The sequence below is a fragment of the Phalaenopsis equestris genome, unplaced genomic scaffold (genome assembly GCF_001263595.1).
Source record: "Phalaenopsis equestris unplaced genomic scaffold, ASM126359v1 Scaffold000036, whole genome shotgun sequence".
NCBI lineage: Eukaryota > Viridiplantae > Streptophyta > Magnoliopsida > Asparagales > Orchidaceae > Phalaenopsis > Phalaenopsis equestris.
This window is the reverse complement of record NW_018164478.1, coordinates 2213606-2226208: the sequence shown is the minus strand read 5'-3', so window position 1 is coordinate 2226208 and position 12603 is coordinate 2213606. Positions and strand designations below refer to the sequence as shown.

The 12603-nt window shown below is 32.8% G+C and overlaps 1 protein-coding gene across 4 annotated transcripts in view; it reads right to left on the bottom strand.

Annotated features, from left to right (window-relative positions):
* Positions 1–7482, bottom strand: part of LOC110018755 (protein MICRORCHIDIA 6-like) — a 78076-nt gene extending 70594 nt beyond the window's left edge. For 2 of the 4 annotated variants that reach the window (XM_020716171.1, XM_020716175.1), the window contains exons 1-8: positions 7011–7482; positions 6675–6720; positions 2587–2846; positions 2427–2501; positions 2279–2313; positions 1065–1143; positions 857–946; positions 707–782 (exon numbers count right to left, since the gene is read on the bottom strand). In XM_020716171.1, coding sequence (XP_020571830.1) covers positions 707–782; positions 857–946; positions 1065–1143; positions 2279–2313; positions 2427–2501; positions 2587–2846; positions 6675–6720; positions 7011–7092 — 743 coding nt within the window. In that variant the 5' untranslated portion in view covers positions 7093–7482. Of the gene's footprint in view, positions 1–706; positions 783–826; positions 947–1064; positions 1144–2278; positions 2314–2426; positions 2502–2586; positions 2847–6674; positions 6721–7010 lie in introns of all 4 variants that reach the window. The other 2 variants (XM_020716173.1, XM_020716174.1) reach the window with 2 other exon arrangements.
* Positions 7483–12603: the final 5121 nt, after the last annotated feature.

Genomic DNA, 12603 nt, shown 5'->3' with positions numbered 1-12603 from the left:
TTAGTGGGATAAAGGCTTGATGTTGTTGATGAGTAGATTTGGGAAAGTTTGGTAAAAAAAAACTAGTACAAAAAAGGGTAGGACGATCATAACATCAAATCAAAATCTACAGATATCAATCTAAAATTCATAAACACTGCCCCGTGACTTGATGAGTCTGAGAAAAGAAAAATAAGCATCACAAATCCCTCTTTTCTTCATCTAACAAACGGGTAAACAAATTAGAAGTACAAAATTAACAGGAAAAGAAGACACATTTCCAATCCAAAAAACAGTGCAAAAGTAACGAAACACACTGCATAAGACACTACGACCAACTTTAGGGGTTCAAGTTGTACATCATGTCGAATTTAAGCTAAATGAGATTCTGTATTTTTTGCAATAGAAATAATGTTTATTAAACAGCTGTGCCCCTCAAGACAGACGATATAGATAAATATACACGGTCTTACTGTTCATAAAATATAGGGGAAAAATGGTTCATAGATCAGATCAATGAATCAAAACTCTCAATAAATCTCTTAGCCAAACGTTGAAAACACAGTTGTCATAAGCACAAAGTGTTCGCATAAGAGTACTGAACTAATATTATCAAGTTTAAAGTCAAATTAAATTTAAGAACTTGTGGCTTCAAGAAAACATGGTTTAGCATGCCAGTATTGGTGATTCATAAATAGAAAGTTAGACTTAAGAATTCATGAGCAACCTTATCTTCGTGCAACTACTGAAGACAATCACATCTGCTCCAAGCCGCATAGTACTGGTCTTGAAACCATTTCCATCTAGATAAGGCATCCATAATTAGTAATAGGGGGAAAAAACTCACATTTAAAATTCAAATTCGAACTTTCAGTACATTGTCCTATGGTTGACCCAGACTGCTTGTCAGAGAACCCAAAACTCATGCATCGCCGCAACGATTCTGGATCCATTCCACCTCCATCATCTTAGAACAAACAGATTATGTTAGAAACAAAACCAACAAAAAAAATTTAAAAAAATGCAATTAAGATAATTCATGTTAACTTTTAAGAGAGTCTATGGAACCCAAAAGCATACTACACCTTGAATAAGTAATGCAGGATCACCGTTCCGTGAATCTGAAAATTTATCTATGATGACAAACGTAGCACCATTTTGAACCTATTATATGTCAGAAAAAATGGAAACTGTCAAATCAATATAGTCGTTAAAAAAGGTGTTACGGATTAAAAAAATCTAGCAGCAAAAGCAGTCAACGAGAACAATATGATGTGTTGGCCAAATTTGTGCATTTTCCAAGCTCACCTCACACAAAGCAAAACAAAAGGTCTATAAGAAAAAAAATCTCATTTTCTTCTTGTTGTGTACGAGCTCTGTACAATACAAAAGAAAAGGTAAATATAAAAAAATTGTCATTTTTTTCGTGTTGTGCAAGAGCTTTGTACAATGCGGAAAAAAAAAAGGTCCATATATGGCTAAGTTACACAAAGCCTTTGATAGGTATATTACTAAAATCTATAAAGCCTCTCAAGGTTCATTATTCTTACCTTTCCCTAAGCTCAATTCAATAAATTAAGTAAACAGAGGATTCTACTGTCCCTCGTGACTTTTCAAATCTCAATTTTTATTTATCCAGGTCCTTCTGCTTAAAATTTCTAAATTTTCTCAGGACTGACGACACTTTCAAAACATGAATTAGCAAATTTAAACAAACAAGCTCCTGCTACCTCTCTTACTCCATTGCAATTTTCTTACAAAATCTAGTTCAGTTTTTGCTAGCAATCCTTTCCTCCTTCACCTATAGGTTCTCTCAGTGCATCTAACCTGATTGGCACTTCAACTCTCCTCTATCATAAGTATCACATAGATCTCATTATCATCCTTGTTTCATAAAAAAATAAAAAAGAAAGAAAAAGCAGTAAACATGCTTTATTCAAAATATCATAAATAGAAATGTGCTTAATCTTCCCTCAACCAAAACCGCCCCACACTCCCACCCAAATAAGATAGGGACATTTACATACATACCACACAATTATTATGTATTTACATATCGAACACCTAAACTTCAATATTTATATTCATAACACTCCAAAGTTTAACATTACATCAAAAATACCACTTTTACTAACCTTGTAAAAGTTAAACGCACTTTTTATGCATAAGGTTATAACACAAGGTAGTATAAATCTAAATATAAAACTTTAGGTGTAAGATATGTAAATTCATAAGAATTATGTGGTATATAAGTAAATCTCCCAATAAGATAATATTAAACAAGTGTAATAATGATTACCTCATCAACTGCATTATCCAGTAACTCTGCTATTGCTGCCAAAACATGAAAATTTTATATAGAAAGCATTAGAAAAAGAAACATATATGATGATGATGCATCCACTGTCTAAGAAAAGGATGAAACTCTACAAAAATACTGAACATACCACCAAAAGCCCATTTATGTGAAGTTGCATTTGAATGGAGAAACTTGGGATGGATCCGCAAGCGGTTCTTGCCATCTAAGAGCACAAAAAACATGCATCAATCTGAATGTGCTATCTTAAATCTGTCATATAAATTAACAAATATAAGTTAGCAAGATACTTCTAGGTAATGATTCAATAGTATGATCCAGCTCATAATCTCCAGATTTCCAAAATTGCCTGCAAGGTTGATGATACGAATTCCTAAAAGTTGTAATAGGTTGAAACTTGTCATCAGGGAAATGCACAGAAGCAATTATTGAAGAGTTGCCAGCTGTCCCTTTAGAAGGTGCTGATAATATAATAGGCTTAACATCTTTAATATTTTCTGATTCAGCTTCATCATCGCTACACAAATCAATAATCTCTGGAGAGCTCATCCTGATGATTAAATTGCCAAAAATCCAAATCATGGATAAGAAATGTCCACAAAAGAAATCATTATGTAGGAATTAACTATAAGGTTTCAGAGTAATTGCATAACAATATGAGGGCGCCCTAAAATCAACTGGTTTTACAATAAACACCAATCCTTCAAATCAATGGTGAAGTTCTTAAGTACATGATTGTGAGATCATGCAAAGAACAATGATTCAAATATTGCTGTAAATTAGACCTGTATTAGTTAAGTTTTAAGATAGTAAATGTTTAGTGAATAAAGTTTAGCAATTATGTTGATGCAATGGTAAAATTCAAGTTCAGTATTGTGAATCATCATTAATGTGTAGAACTTAAAAAAGAAAGAACGAAAGAAAAGAATTTACCAACAAGAGGAAAAGACTACTCTAATCTACATAGAAAAAGACCTTGTCATATAATTGCAAATTCAGCCACCTATTCCTTCAAGTCACATAGAAAAAGACCTACCATGTAATGCTTTAAGTGTTCGAGGGCAGCATATCAGGGAATGCAGAGGAATGTATTTGGGATATCTATAAATGGGACTGAAGATAGAAAAGAATAATTCTTTGCTGAGATGGTACAAGTAAAGTTGCTTCTGCACTTCAGCAATTTCTTTTCCAGAGGTATAAATGGCGCATAAAAATGCTATAAATGTTGGAAGGCTTATTGCAAGAAAATGTGGAAATGACACCATTTGTTATACTTGTAGGAGGAAGGCGTAAGATTTACTTGTGTCCTTTTCAAGGGTTGATGAACGCAAAATAGTTGTCATATCATAAAGTGGTAGAGGGTAATAAAATGTCTTCACAAACTTTCAGTTTTCTTTAAATTTAAGAAATGAAATGGTCAATATGTTAAAATGGAATATAAAACTGGATCGATTTTCTCTAGTACCCTTTGGTAGGCGAAATTTTTTTTGTGAAGTTTAAATGTTTAAATTCTTTTAAGTTTGGCTAGTAAGGGATGCATGAAATTTTGAGGAGTTAAATTGATGGTTAGTAAATGGGATAAAAGTATAAGACCGCTCCTAAATAAATGTTGTTTATGTTTGAATTGCTTTACAATGCTTGTATTTTCTGCTACAGGAATTATGAAGCCCCGGAGGTCATTACTTCAAATTTTGGGAAACACATTAGGATGGATAGACACAACGGAAAAGAGTGTTACTTAAGAACTCCAAAAAAATTAAGCTTAAAAATTTGGATTGTCAATAAATCCAGGTGTTTAATAAAGAAAAAAAAGCACAAAAGGATCAAAGACAAGTCTTTGACAATGCCAAAAGAAAAAAATAAGGGAGATAAAGATAAAATCCAGATCAGAAAATAAAATGCTAAAGGTGTGAGGGTTGACAAAAAGATATGTGTAGCACAAGAAATAAAAAATCAGGATAATTGAAAAAGAAATTGAAGGTTTTAAATTTCAATGGATAAGAATACATGGAAAGTTTTGAAGAAATTATGGATGAAAAAAAAAGTTAGCATCATGAATGAAAGAGGGCAATTAACATCAATTTGGAGGACCCAAAACAAAAGTTTGTTGAGCTGATCAACAGAAATAAATCAAAAGAAGCGTTTTAACTCCCTCGATCAATGATACAAGCAGATTACTGAGAAGTAAACCACAGCAGGTTACAGAAAGAAATAAATTTTCAAATATCAAGAAAAAAAGCAGATAATGCTGAGCTTGATCATAAGACTCTTCTTGAAGATTAAGGAATTTCTCTTCATAGCAGTGTAGAGGTAGAAGAAATTCAGCAAACCTAAAGTATCCCAAATTCTGGATATATTCTCAAGTTTAAGGGGAGTCTAAAACATAATAATTATCTGAACAAGACATATAAGTGTTTGGAATCAAAAAATAAAAGGAGGATTGAAAAAAAAAAGTTTTGATATAATTTGTTAACAGCACACTAGATTGAGCAATCCTTCAACATACACATTGATGTCAATTGTAGAAGAAATGACTCAAAGTTGGAAACATATGAATTCTGAAGGAGCTTTTTTTGGGAATTATATGAAACTATATATTTGGGCATTCATGTAATTAAGTTCAACCCTCACTTTATTCTAGTGATCGGTTTCAATATGGGCGCTAGCAATAGACTAAATTACTTGACTTGCACCAAGCTCTATGTCGGCTAAGAGAGGCCTTCATGGGGCGTGACACTTTCCTTTAATTAGTATATTTTTTGTTTCTCTATTTTTCTTATAGATTGCAACCTTTATTTTGTTTATAGTTATTTTCTTTACATAATAAGAGGTCCAATGCCCAAATTATAATTCAAAAAAATATATATTTATGATCACAAGATAGTAGGGTTGCAAAAGGGCAGAGCTTGAGCGAGCTCAGGCTTGGCTCGTGCTTGGCACGTTTAAAATTGACTCGTGTTCGAAATTGATCATCAACAATGCGCTCATGTTCGGCTCGATTTCCATATTATTATTTGGGCTCAGCTTGAAATTGGATCGTTTAAATTAATTAGAAAAATAGATGTGAACTGTTAAATTCGAACTTGCACAAATTTTGTGCAATAAAAGCACATAACCACATCACCACAGAAGTTGTTATGATTTAAATTTAAATATAAATATATAATATATTATTATATAAAATATAACATAATAAATTATATAAATAATATATATAATTTATTTATTTCGAGCTAAAATGAGTTGAACAAGACCAAACAAAGGTTTTTTTGTGTTTGTTTTGTTTATAATTTGAGCTTAAAAAATTTGTTCATGTTTGACTTGTTTACTTAACGAACGATTCGATTACGAGCTACTTATGAAGTGTTTGTGGCAGCTTGTGCGTTTCAGTATAAACAGCTTATCCTAAAACGCGGCCCGTGAGTCAACCGCAGGGGTCGACCCGCGGCCTGCGTTTAGTGTAAAAATGTAACCATGATTTTGGGTAACCACGTTTTCGGATAAGCGGGCAAAACGTGCGATCCAAACGATATCGCGGTGTTTTCAAAAACGCCCCCACACTTATAAGCTGCCCAAAATGGGCCCTTAAAGAGCCAAACACAAGTTGTTCGTAAACAACAAGCTTTTTGACAACCCTACAAGAGAGATCTTTACGCGAGAAATAAAGTAATTTCATAAACAAAGGCATTTGACATTAATTTTTTGGGAATTTTACAGTCGTAGCACACAATTCTTATGTATTTAGATATCTCACACCTAAAATTTCATATTTACATGCATAGAACATTGTAGTTTTAATGCTATGCATGAAAAGGTGAATTTCAATTTTACAAGTGGTAATGGTGCTATTTTTTTTATGTGATATTAAAATTTAAGTGCTATGTGTGTAAATTTGAAAGTTAGGTATGAGATATGTAATACAAAAGCATTGTGCGATATGCATGTAAATGCCCTTAAGTTTTTTTTTCAATGGTATTGATCTATGAAATGTTATTCTTTAAATACTAAGAACTACAATTTTATTTATATTTCTTGTCGAATCTTTCTGAAAAAATTCTAAACAACTATTTTTTAAAATATTTTCCTTAGCATGTTCAATGAATTGACTAAATTATAACATCTATGGCCCCATCATATAACAAGTTTTTTAAAAGGTTTTGTAACATCTCCCTAAATTGATCACCTAACTAAAACTTTTCAAATTACCAATTCATAATCTACTTCTATAATGTTATTGTAATTTCTATAGTTTAAGGATTCAAAATTTGCAATTCCACATTTGTTTGTTTCTCCTCTTGACAAACCAGCATACATTCATACAATTTAGTATAGTGAGGATTAAGTCAGAGTTTCCTACTAAAATTTTATAATCAATTACCAGCTAAATGGGAATTCGCAAGTCCAAGTGGATGTCATCCAACAATCTGCAAAAATTAAATACAGAAAAAAAATATTAGTTTTGGTGCTACTTTTGTTTGTTTGTATAATTATTTTAACATTATACGTACAATTGTAAAAGCCATTACTACAGTGAAATTCGATACCTCACATCTTACTTCAATGATAACAATCTATCTATGATACACATGTTTAGCACAAAAAACTTAAAAAGGAACCTATAAGAAAAAGGAGTAAAAAAGAGGTCACTGTTGACCGTGAAATAAAGTAAAGAAAGAAAGAAAATAAAACTTTAAGTAATTAATTAATTATCTACCTGTTGAAGCCCGCTCTCCGCCCAAGCCTTTTACCACACAACCCGACGTCTCCTCTTCCTCGTCTCGCAAATCCAGCAGCATAAGACTACCGAAACCATCGACATATTCTCCTCCTGTTCACACAAGTCGCGTGAACCCTTTTCCGTCTCAACCCGTCGAAGTCTTTCCACTGTTCACTTGCTGTTTCTGCGATTCTTACACTCCGTTCCTCTTGCTTTCTCCAGTGAAAAGCTGCAAGTCTCCATTGTCCTTCCGCCCCCGTACGTTTCCACTGTTCTTCCTATTCACAACAGTTTTCGGAGGACCTCGCCTTCGTACTCCCCTTCAGAGCCTTCTGCCGCTCTATACTCCGTCCCTGTTTCCCTCCTCCGCGCTCAAACAGAAGGCCGCTCCTCTCTCGCACAGGGCCGCACCACCGGCAGCTCTGATCTTCCTCGTCTGCCCTAGCCGCCGGATTCCTTCGGCTCCCTACCGCCTTCGTCTCCCTACCGCTCCCCCCAAACAAACGCGGCCGAGGCTCTGCCCTAGCCTTCCGCTGTTACGCGCTCCTCCTCGCCGTGCCACGCGACTCTCCAAGCTAGCCCACCGCTCGATCGCCGGAAGCTCGCGATCCCTAACCTTTTTGCCCAATCACCAACCCGACCCCATCCGAACCTAATTCCTTAGTAATATATAATGAGAGAGAAAATATTAGAGAAGGACTCCGGATTAGTGAAAAAATTTGTGTGTGATAGACTACTGCTGAGATATTGGGGTTATACCGAGGATATAAGGGGATTATATCCGTAGTATAGCCCCTTATAACCTTTGTGTAACATTATGTAACCTACCTGTAATCTAAAATAAGTTTCGCACTTCTGTTATCATATATTATGAATTTATTAGTAGGTTACAGATAAGTTACAGAAGGTTACAGGGATGTTACAAGGGGTTATACATCGGATATAACTTCCTTGTACCCTCGGTATAACCTCAATATCGTACGCAGCGCTGCTTACGTCTATCGCACGCAAATTTTTTCCCCGAATTAGGGGAGGACTCCGGATGTCGGGAGCCCTAAGCTAATATTTTTTCTATAATGAAATGGGTTGAAAAGGCAAAATTTTAAAGTGTTCACTCTCTCTTATTTTGGGAATAAGTATCATTAGGAAAAAAATAACAAATTGATTTGAAAAATTTTAATAAAATTAGGGGTTTGCAAATACCCATCATTGGAAAATATAAGTGTCTGTGGTTGGAAATTAAATATTATTTGGGAAAATAAGTTACCCTCATGAAATGCTAGCATGTGATTTACCATTTTTTGTTAAAACATTGAAAACCTATTACACATTTTAAGATCACGAGCTAAATAAATATTTTTACTTCTTCACCACAATGTCTCATGATGCTGAAAAACGAGTCTTTTAAGACGGTTGTGAATGTTGGCATTCTCTTTGTGCTCCTAATGTGGGTTGACGTTTGGAAGCTGTCAATTTTTTATGTGATTTAAAAATTAAACTTGGAAATTTTTAAATAAGTAGAAATTTCAATTATAAAAATTTTTAGGAACCTGAAGTTCAAGAATATGTGAGATATGGACATTTAAAAATATTTAAAAAAATTTTTGTTCTAAAATTTAGGCTCTTAAGGTTTGATAAAATTTAAAAGATTGAGCTTTAAAATTTATGCACTTTAGGCTTAAAAATATTCAATTTTTTTAGCTTTAAAATTTAGGCTCTTGTGTTCAAAATAATTCAAGCTTGAAATTTTTGCAACTTTAAAATCTCACAACCAAATTCACAGTTCAAATTTATAAGTGAACAGAAGGCAATCATTTTAAGCTTCAAATAAAGGTATGTAAATAAAAAGACCATTCTTGCAAATATGTCAAAGTTTTAATCATGTCAATGGTACAAATTTCATGAGTATTTTCTAAATTAAATCCAAAATGCAATACTTAGAGATCTATGGAGTATTTTTCAAATTCGAATATTCTCTAGTTGTGCAAACTGGTACAAAGTAGTTTATGCATGATTTTAAATTGTTGCATATGGCTCTTTTTGAAACAAACAATCTCTCAAATTCATATTTTAAAATTTCATCTAAATCACTCAAAGCATGCAAAATCCTTCAAAAGTGTGCAAACATATAAAGTTATATACCCTCATTTGCTCCACCGAAATAAACAAAGTATTTTAAATTGAAAGGTTTGATATTGTTACATGGGACAAATTTAAACTTGTACATAGTTCTTGCTCTAATAAGGGTGCAAAATTAATTTTAAAAAAATCTAAGTTTTTTTTTCTAAAGTTAAAACTCGTCATACTTTAAAATCAAATTCAAGTCAAATTATTTCATTTTTCAATCGGGTTGCCCTGTCTAGAGGGCAAGGTTGTGAGTCTCACCCAATTAGTCCAATCCTTCTCGTCGCAAAGATTGAAGTTGACGAGTTTAAAAAATGTAATAATAAATGTCAAAATCATAAAGAAGAGAATTTACAATTCCAAATCACCGACTCTAACACTCTTACTTGTAAAGACAGAAGTAGACATAACTTATATTCTGAAAAACCTTAACTAATTAAATCAAACATCCCTTCCAATATAAAAGTTTCAAATAAACAATCCCCAATGATGTTTGTGTTGACCGAATATCTGAATTGGATGTGTTAATTTGAAACCAACATTAAGTATAAGTTTCAAATTAATATATAAATAAAATTAATAGCTTAACAACTAGAAAAAAAAATCCATCCACCCTACACAACAATTTGTCTAAGATGGCTAATTTTTTATTTACTTCAACTCACAAATAATGAATATCATATCAAATGTATACTTATATTCACAATCAAAGTAATATCACACCAGTAAGAGAGTGGCCTGAGTCTTATGTCAGTGTAGTTCTGCTGCAAAATGTCACCACAAAGCAACAGTTACGACCAGAGCTCTTTACCCTAGTTGTTCTCAAGAAATATCACCATTATATTATGGTCACGGTCGCAGTCCGTATGTTCCCTAATGGTTCTCTTCTACTTGAGTTTAGAATCATTAGAGTACTGTTAATTAGCATAAAGCCTTCAATTAGCTAAGGTAGACTTGAATTTGCCCTCTTAGAAAAGCATTCACATCATATCTACAATGTTCTATTTTGCAACGCAAACTATATTTGCTGACAAGAATCTTTCAGTCATGTTAGGTCGAGTACCTTTTGTGACTAAGTAGATCATAGACAATGATGACCCGAGACGATGGATAAATGAGATCTTGATCAGCTTCATCATCATTTGCTCCCATCATCTGTTTTAAGCTTCAAGTGATATATTTTACAATTCACAACATAAGTATGTTGTAATTATATGTTGATCATTCAATTCTTGATGATTAGCCTTAATCTAAAGTGCTCTACTATTATGAGAAAGAGTAATTAACTATAGGGGCTTACACTTATGAGAAACCTAAAAACCTATATCAAAAAGTCATCGCAAAATAAGAGTGAAATCTCTATATAGTGTATTTTCTACAATTCAATCTGCATTCTAAAAATTTAACCCGAAAAACACTCTCAAAAAAATAAAACAAAATGCAAAGTGTCTGGTGAGTAATTAGAATTTTTGGAGTCAACCAAACCATTATAAATTCATTCTAGGTTCAAGAACCCTTCCCTAACCTCCAAACTAATACAGGTGCAACATGTAAAAGCCCACCTAAATAAAATTTAGTTACGAAATATAAACGCTGATGAAAAATTACAACAAAAAATTAAACGTCTAAAACTGATGTCTTTAAATGTTACTCCTAAAACCAACAAATAACAATACTACAATCAAACCATAAATCTCTATGGCCATCAAACTCCTTAATAGGTACCTACCCCACCTTTACTCCAATATTGGTGAAGTATATTCATCATTAAATTCAAACCATTTAAGGATCATTCCACTATAATCAATTACAACTGGCATGTCAAGTTTTATCTGAGAAACTAGAATCAAACTTGCTAAAATAAATTTTATTTCTCATACAAAATCAACTCCTTCCTTCAAAGAGAGTAGGACTACCAAATAACTCATCATGTATCAGAGAGTATAGCATGTCATCTCCTTAAATGTTACCACATCTTTAAAATTGAACCTACTTGAGAAACAAATAAGTCAAAAAAAATCCACATAGATGAGCTGATTTAATGTGTTGAAGAGTTATTATGAGGTTTCAATTTGAATTTTGAAGATATTAACTCTCAAAAAAACACGCTCCCACACAAATTGTTTTGCAGTATCTGCTTCCTCTCTATTTCAACAGAAAAATTGCATGTTGAGCTAGAAGAAGATTTAAGAAGTAATACTGAAAGTTTGCATCAGCTAGGCACATTGATTACTTGATTATATCAAGCAAACATTAGTAGCAAAATTGTAGAACTACTGACAACATCAAAGATATCATAGATATGATGAGTTGATACTCTTATGCCAATTTTAGGAAAATATTTTAAGATTTGAAAAGATTGAAGGAATGATTTCAGTATGTCAACACTAGAAGAGAATAGCCAAGTAAATATTGTCAAGAATGATCATAGGTAGAACCAAAATTGAATTATTTCAACAAAAAAATGAACATTTTAGGAAGGAAAAAAACAAAAACTCAAGTCAATGGTGGAAAAATTTATAAAAGATCCTTTTTTCAACCAAAAAGTACTACATGCAATCAAGTAGTCATTGTGAGAAACGGCCAACAAAATGATCGCCAGTCTGAGTTTCATTCACACAAAAGCTGTGATTAATTCACAAAGAAGCAATAAAAAATTAATATTATGAAAACCAAAATGGAAAATAAACTACCATGCGACAGCATTCAAAAATTAAAAGTAAACGAACAACAACAACTCATATTGTGGTATTGGTAAAACATAAGCACACAAGTTTTCTAAGGCAGTATAGAATCAGATTTCTAACGAGTTTTCCAAATTTGAAAGTCCTATCATAAAATCAATCATTTCACGAAATCACATCAAAATCCTTCCAGTAGTAGTACAATAACCAAGAAAAGAACAGAGAGAAAAAAAAGAAACATGCAGGCATTCGAGATTCAAACCATACTGTATAATGGTGTATTCACCGCCGATTTTGAAACCGATGAGTCTTACTAGGCTGCAGCGATGAGACCTAAATAGTACAAGAAAATTGGCATTTAGAAAACCTGTCAATTGTTATAGCCAACCCCCTAGACAAACATGACACTAAGACACTCAGGAATCAAGGACTTACACGGGTGCCAAGATTCCCTCAAAGAGAGCGTTGAGGTCGCGTGTGAGAGATACACAGTAGAAAAATTACTCACCTACCGCATTTTCTGCATTTAGAATTTATTTTGACATTAATATTACTTTGATATTATAAATCTACACATGAATGGATATATTTTATTAATAATAGCCATATTTTTATATGATATTAAAATTTTAATGCAATTTATGTAGGTATAAAATTGGGTGTTAGAATGTAAATACATAAGAATTGTATGGTATCTATGTATTTATATCGCATATCTAAGATGATTTGATTGGTTGTTTTTAAAAGGAAAAAAAAAATCATCATATTTTCATGAACATTTT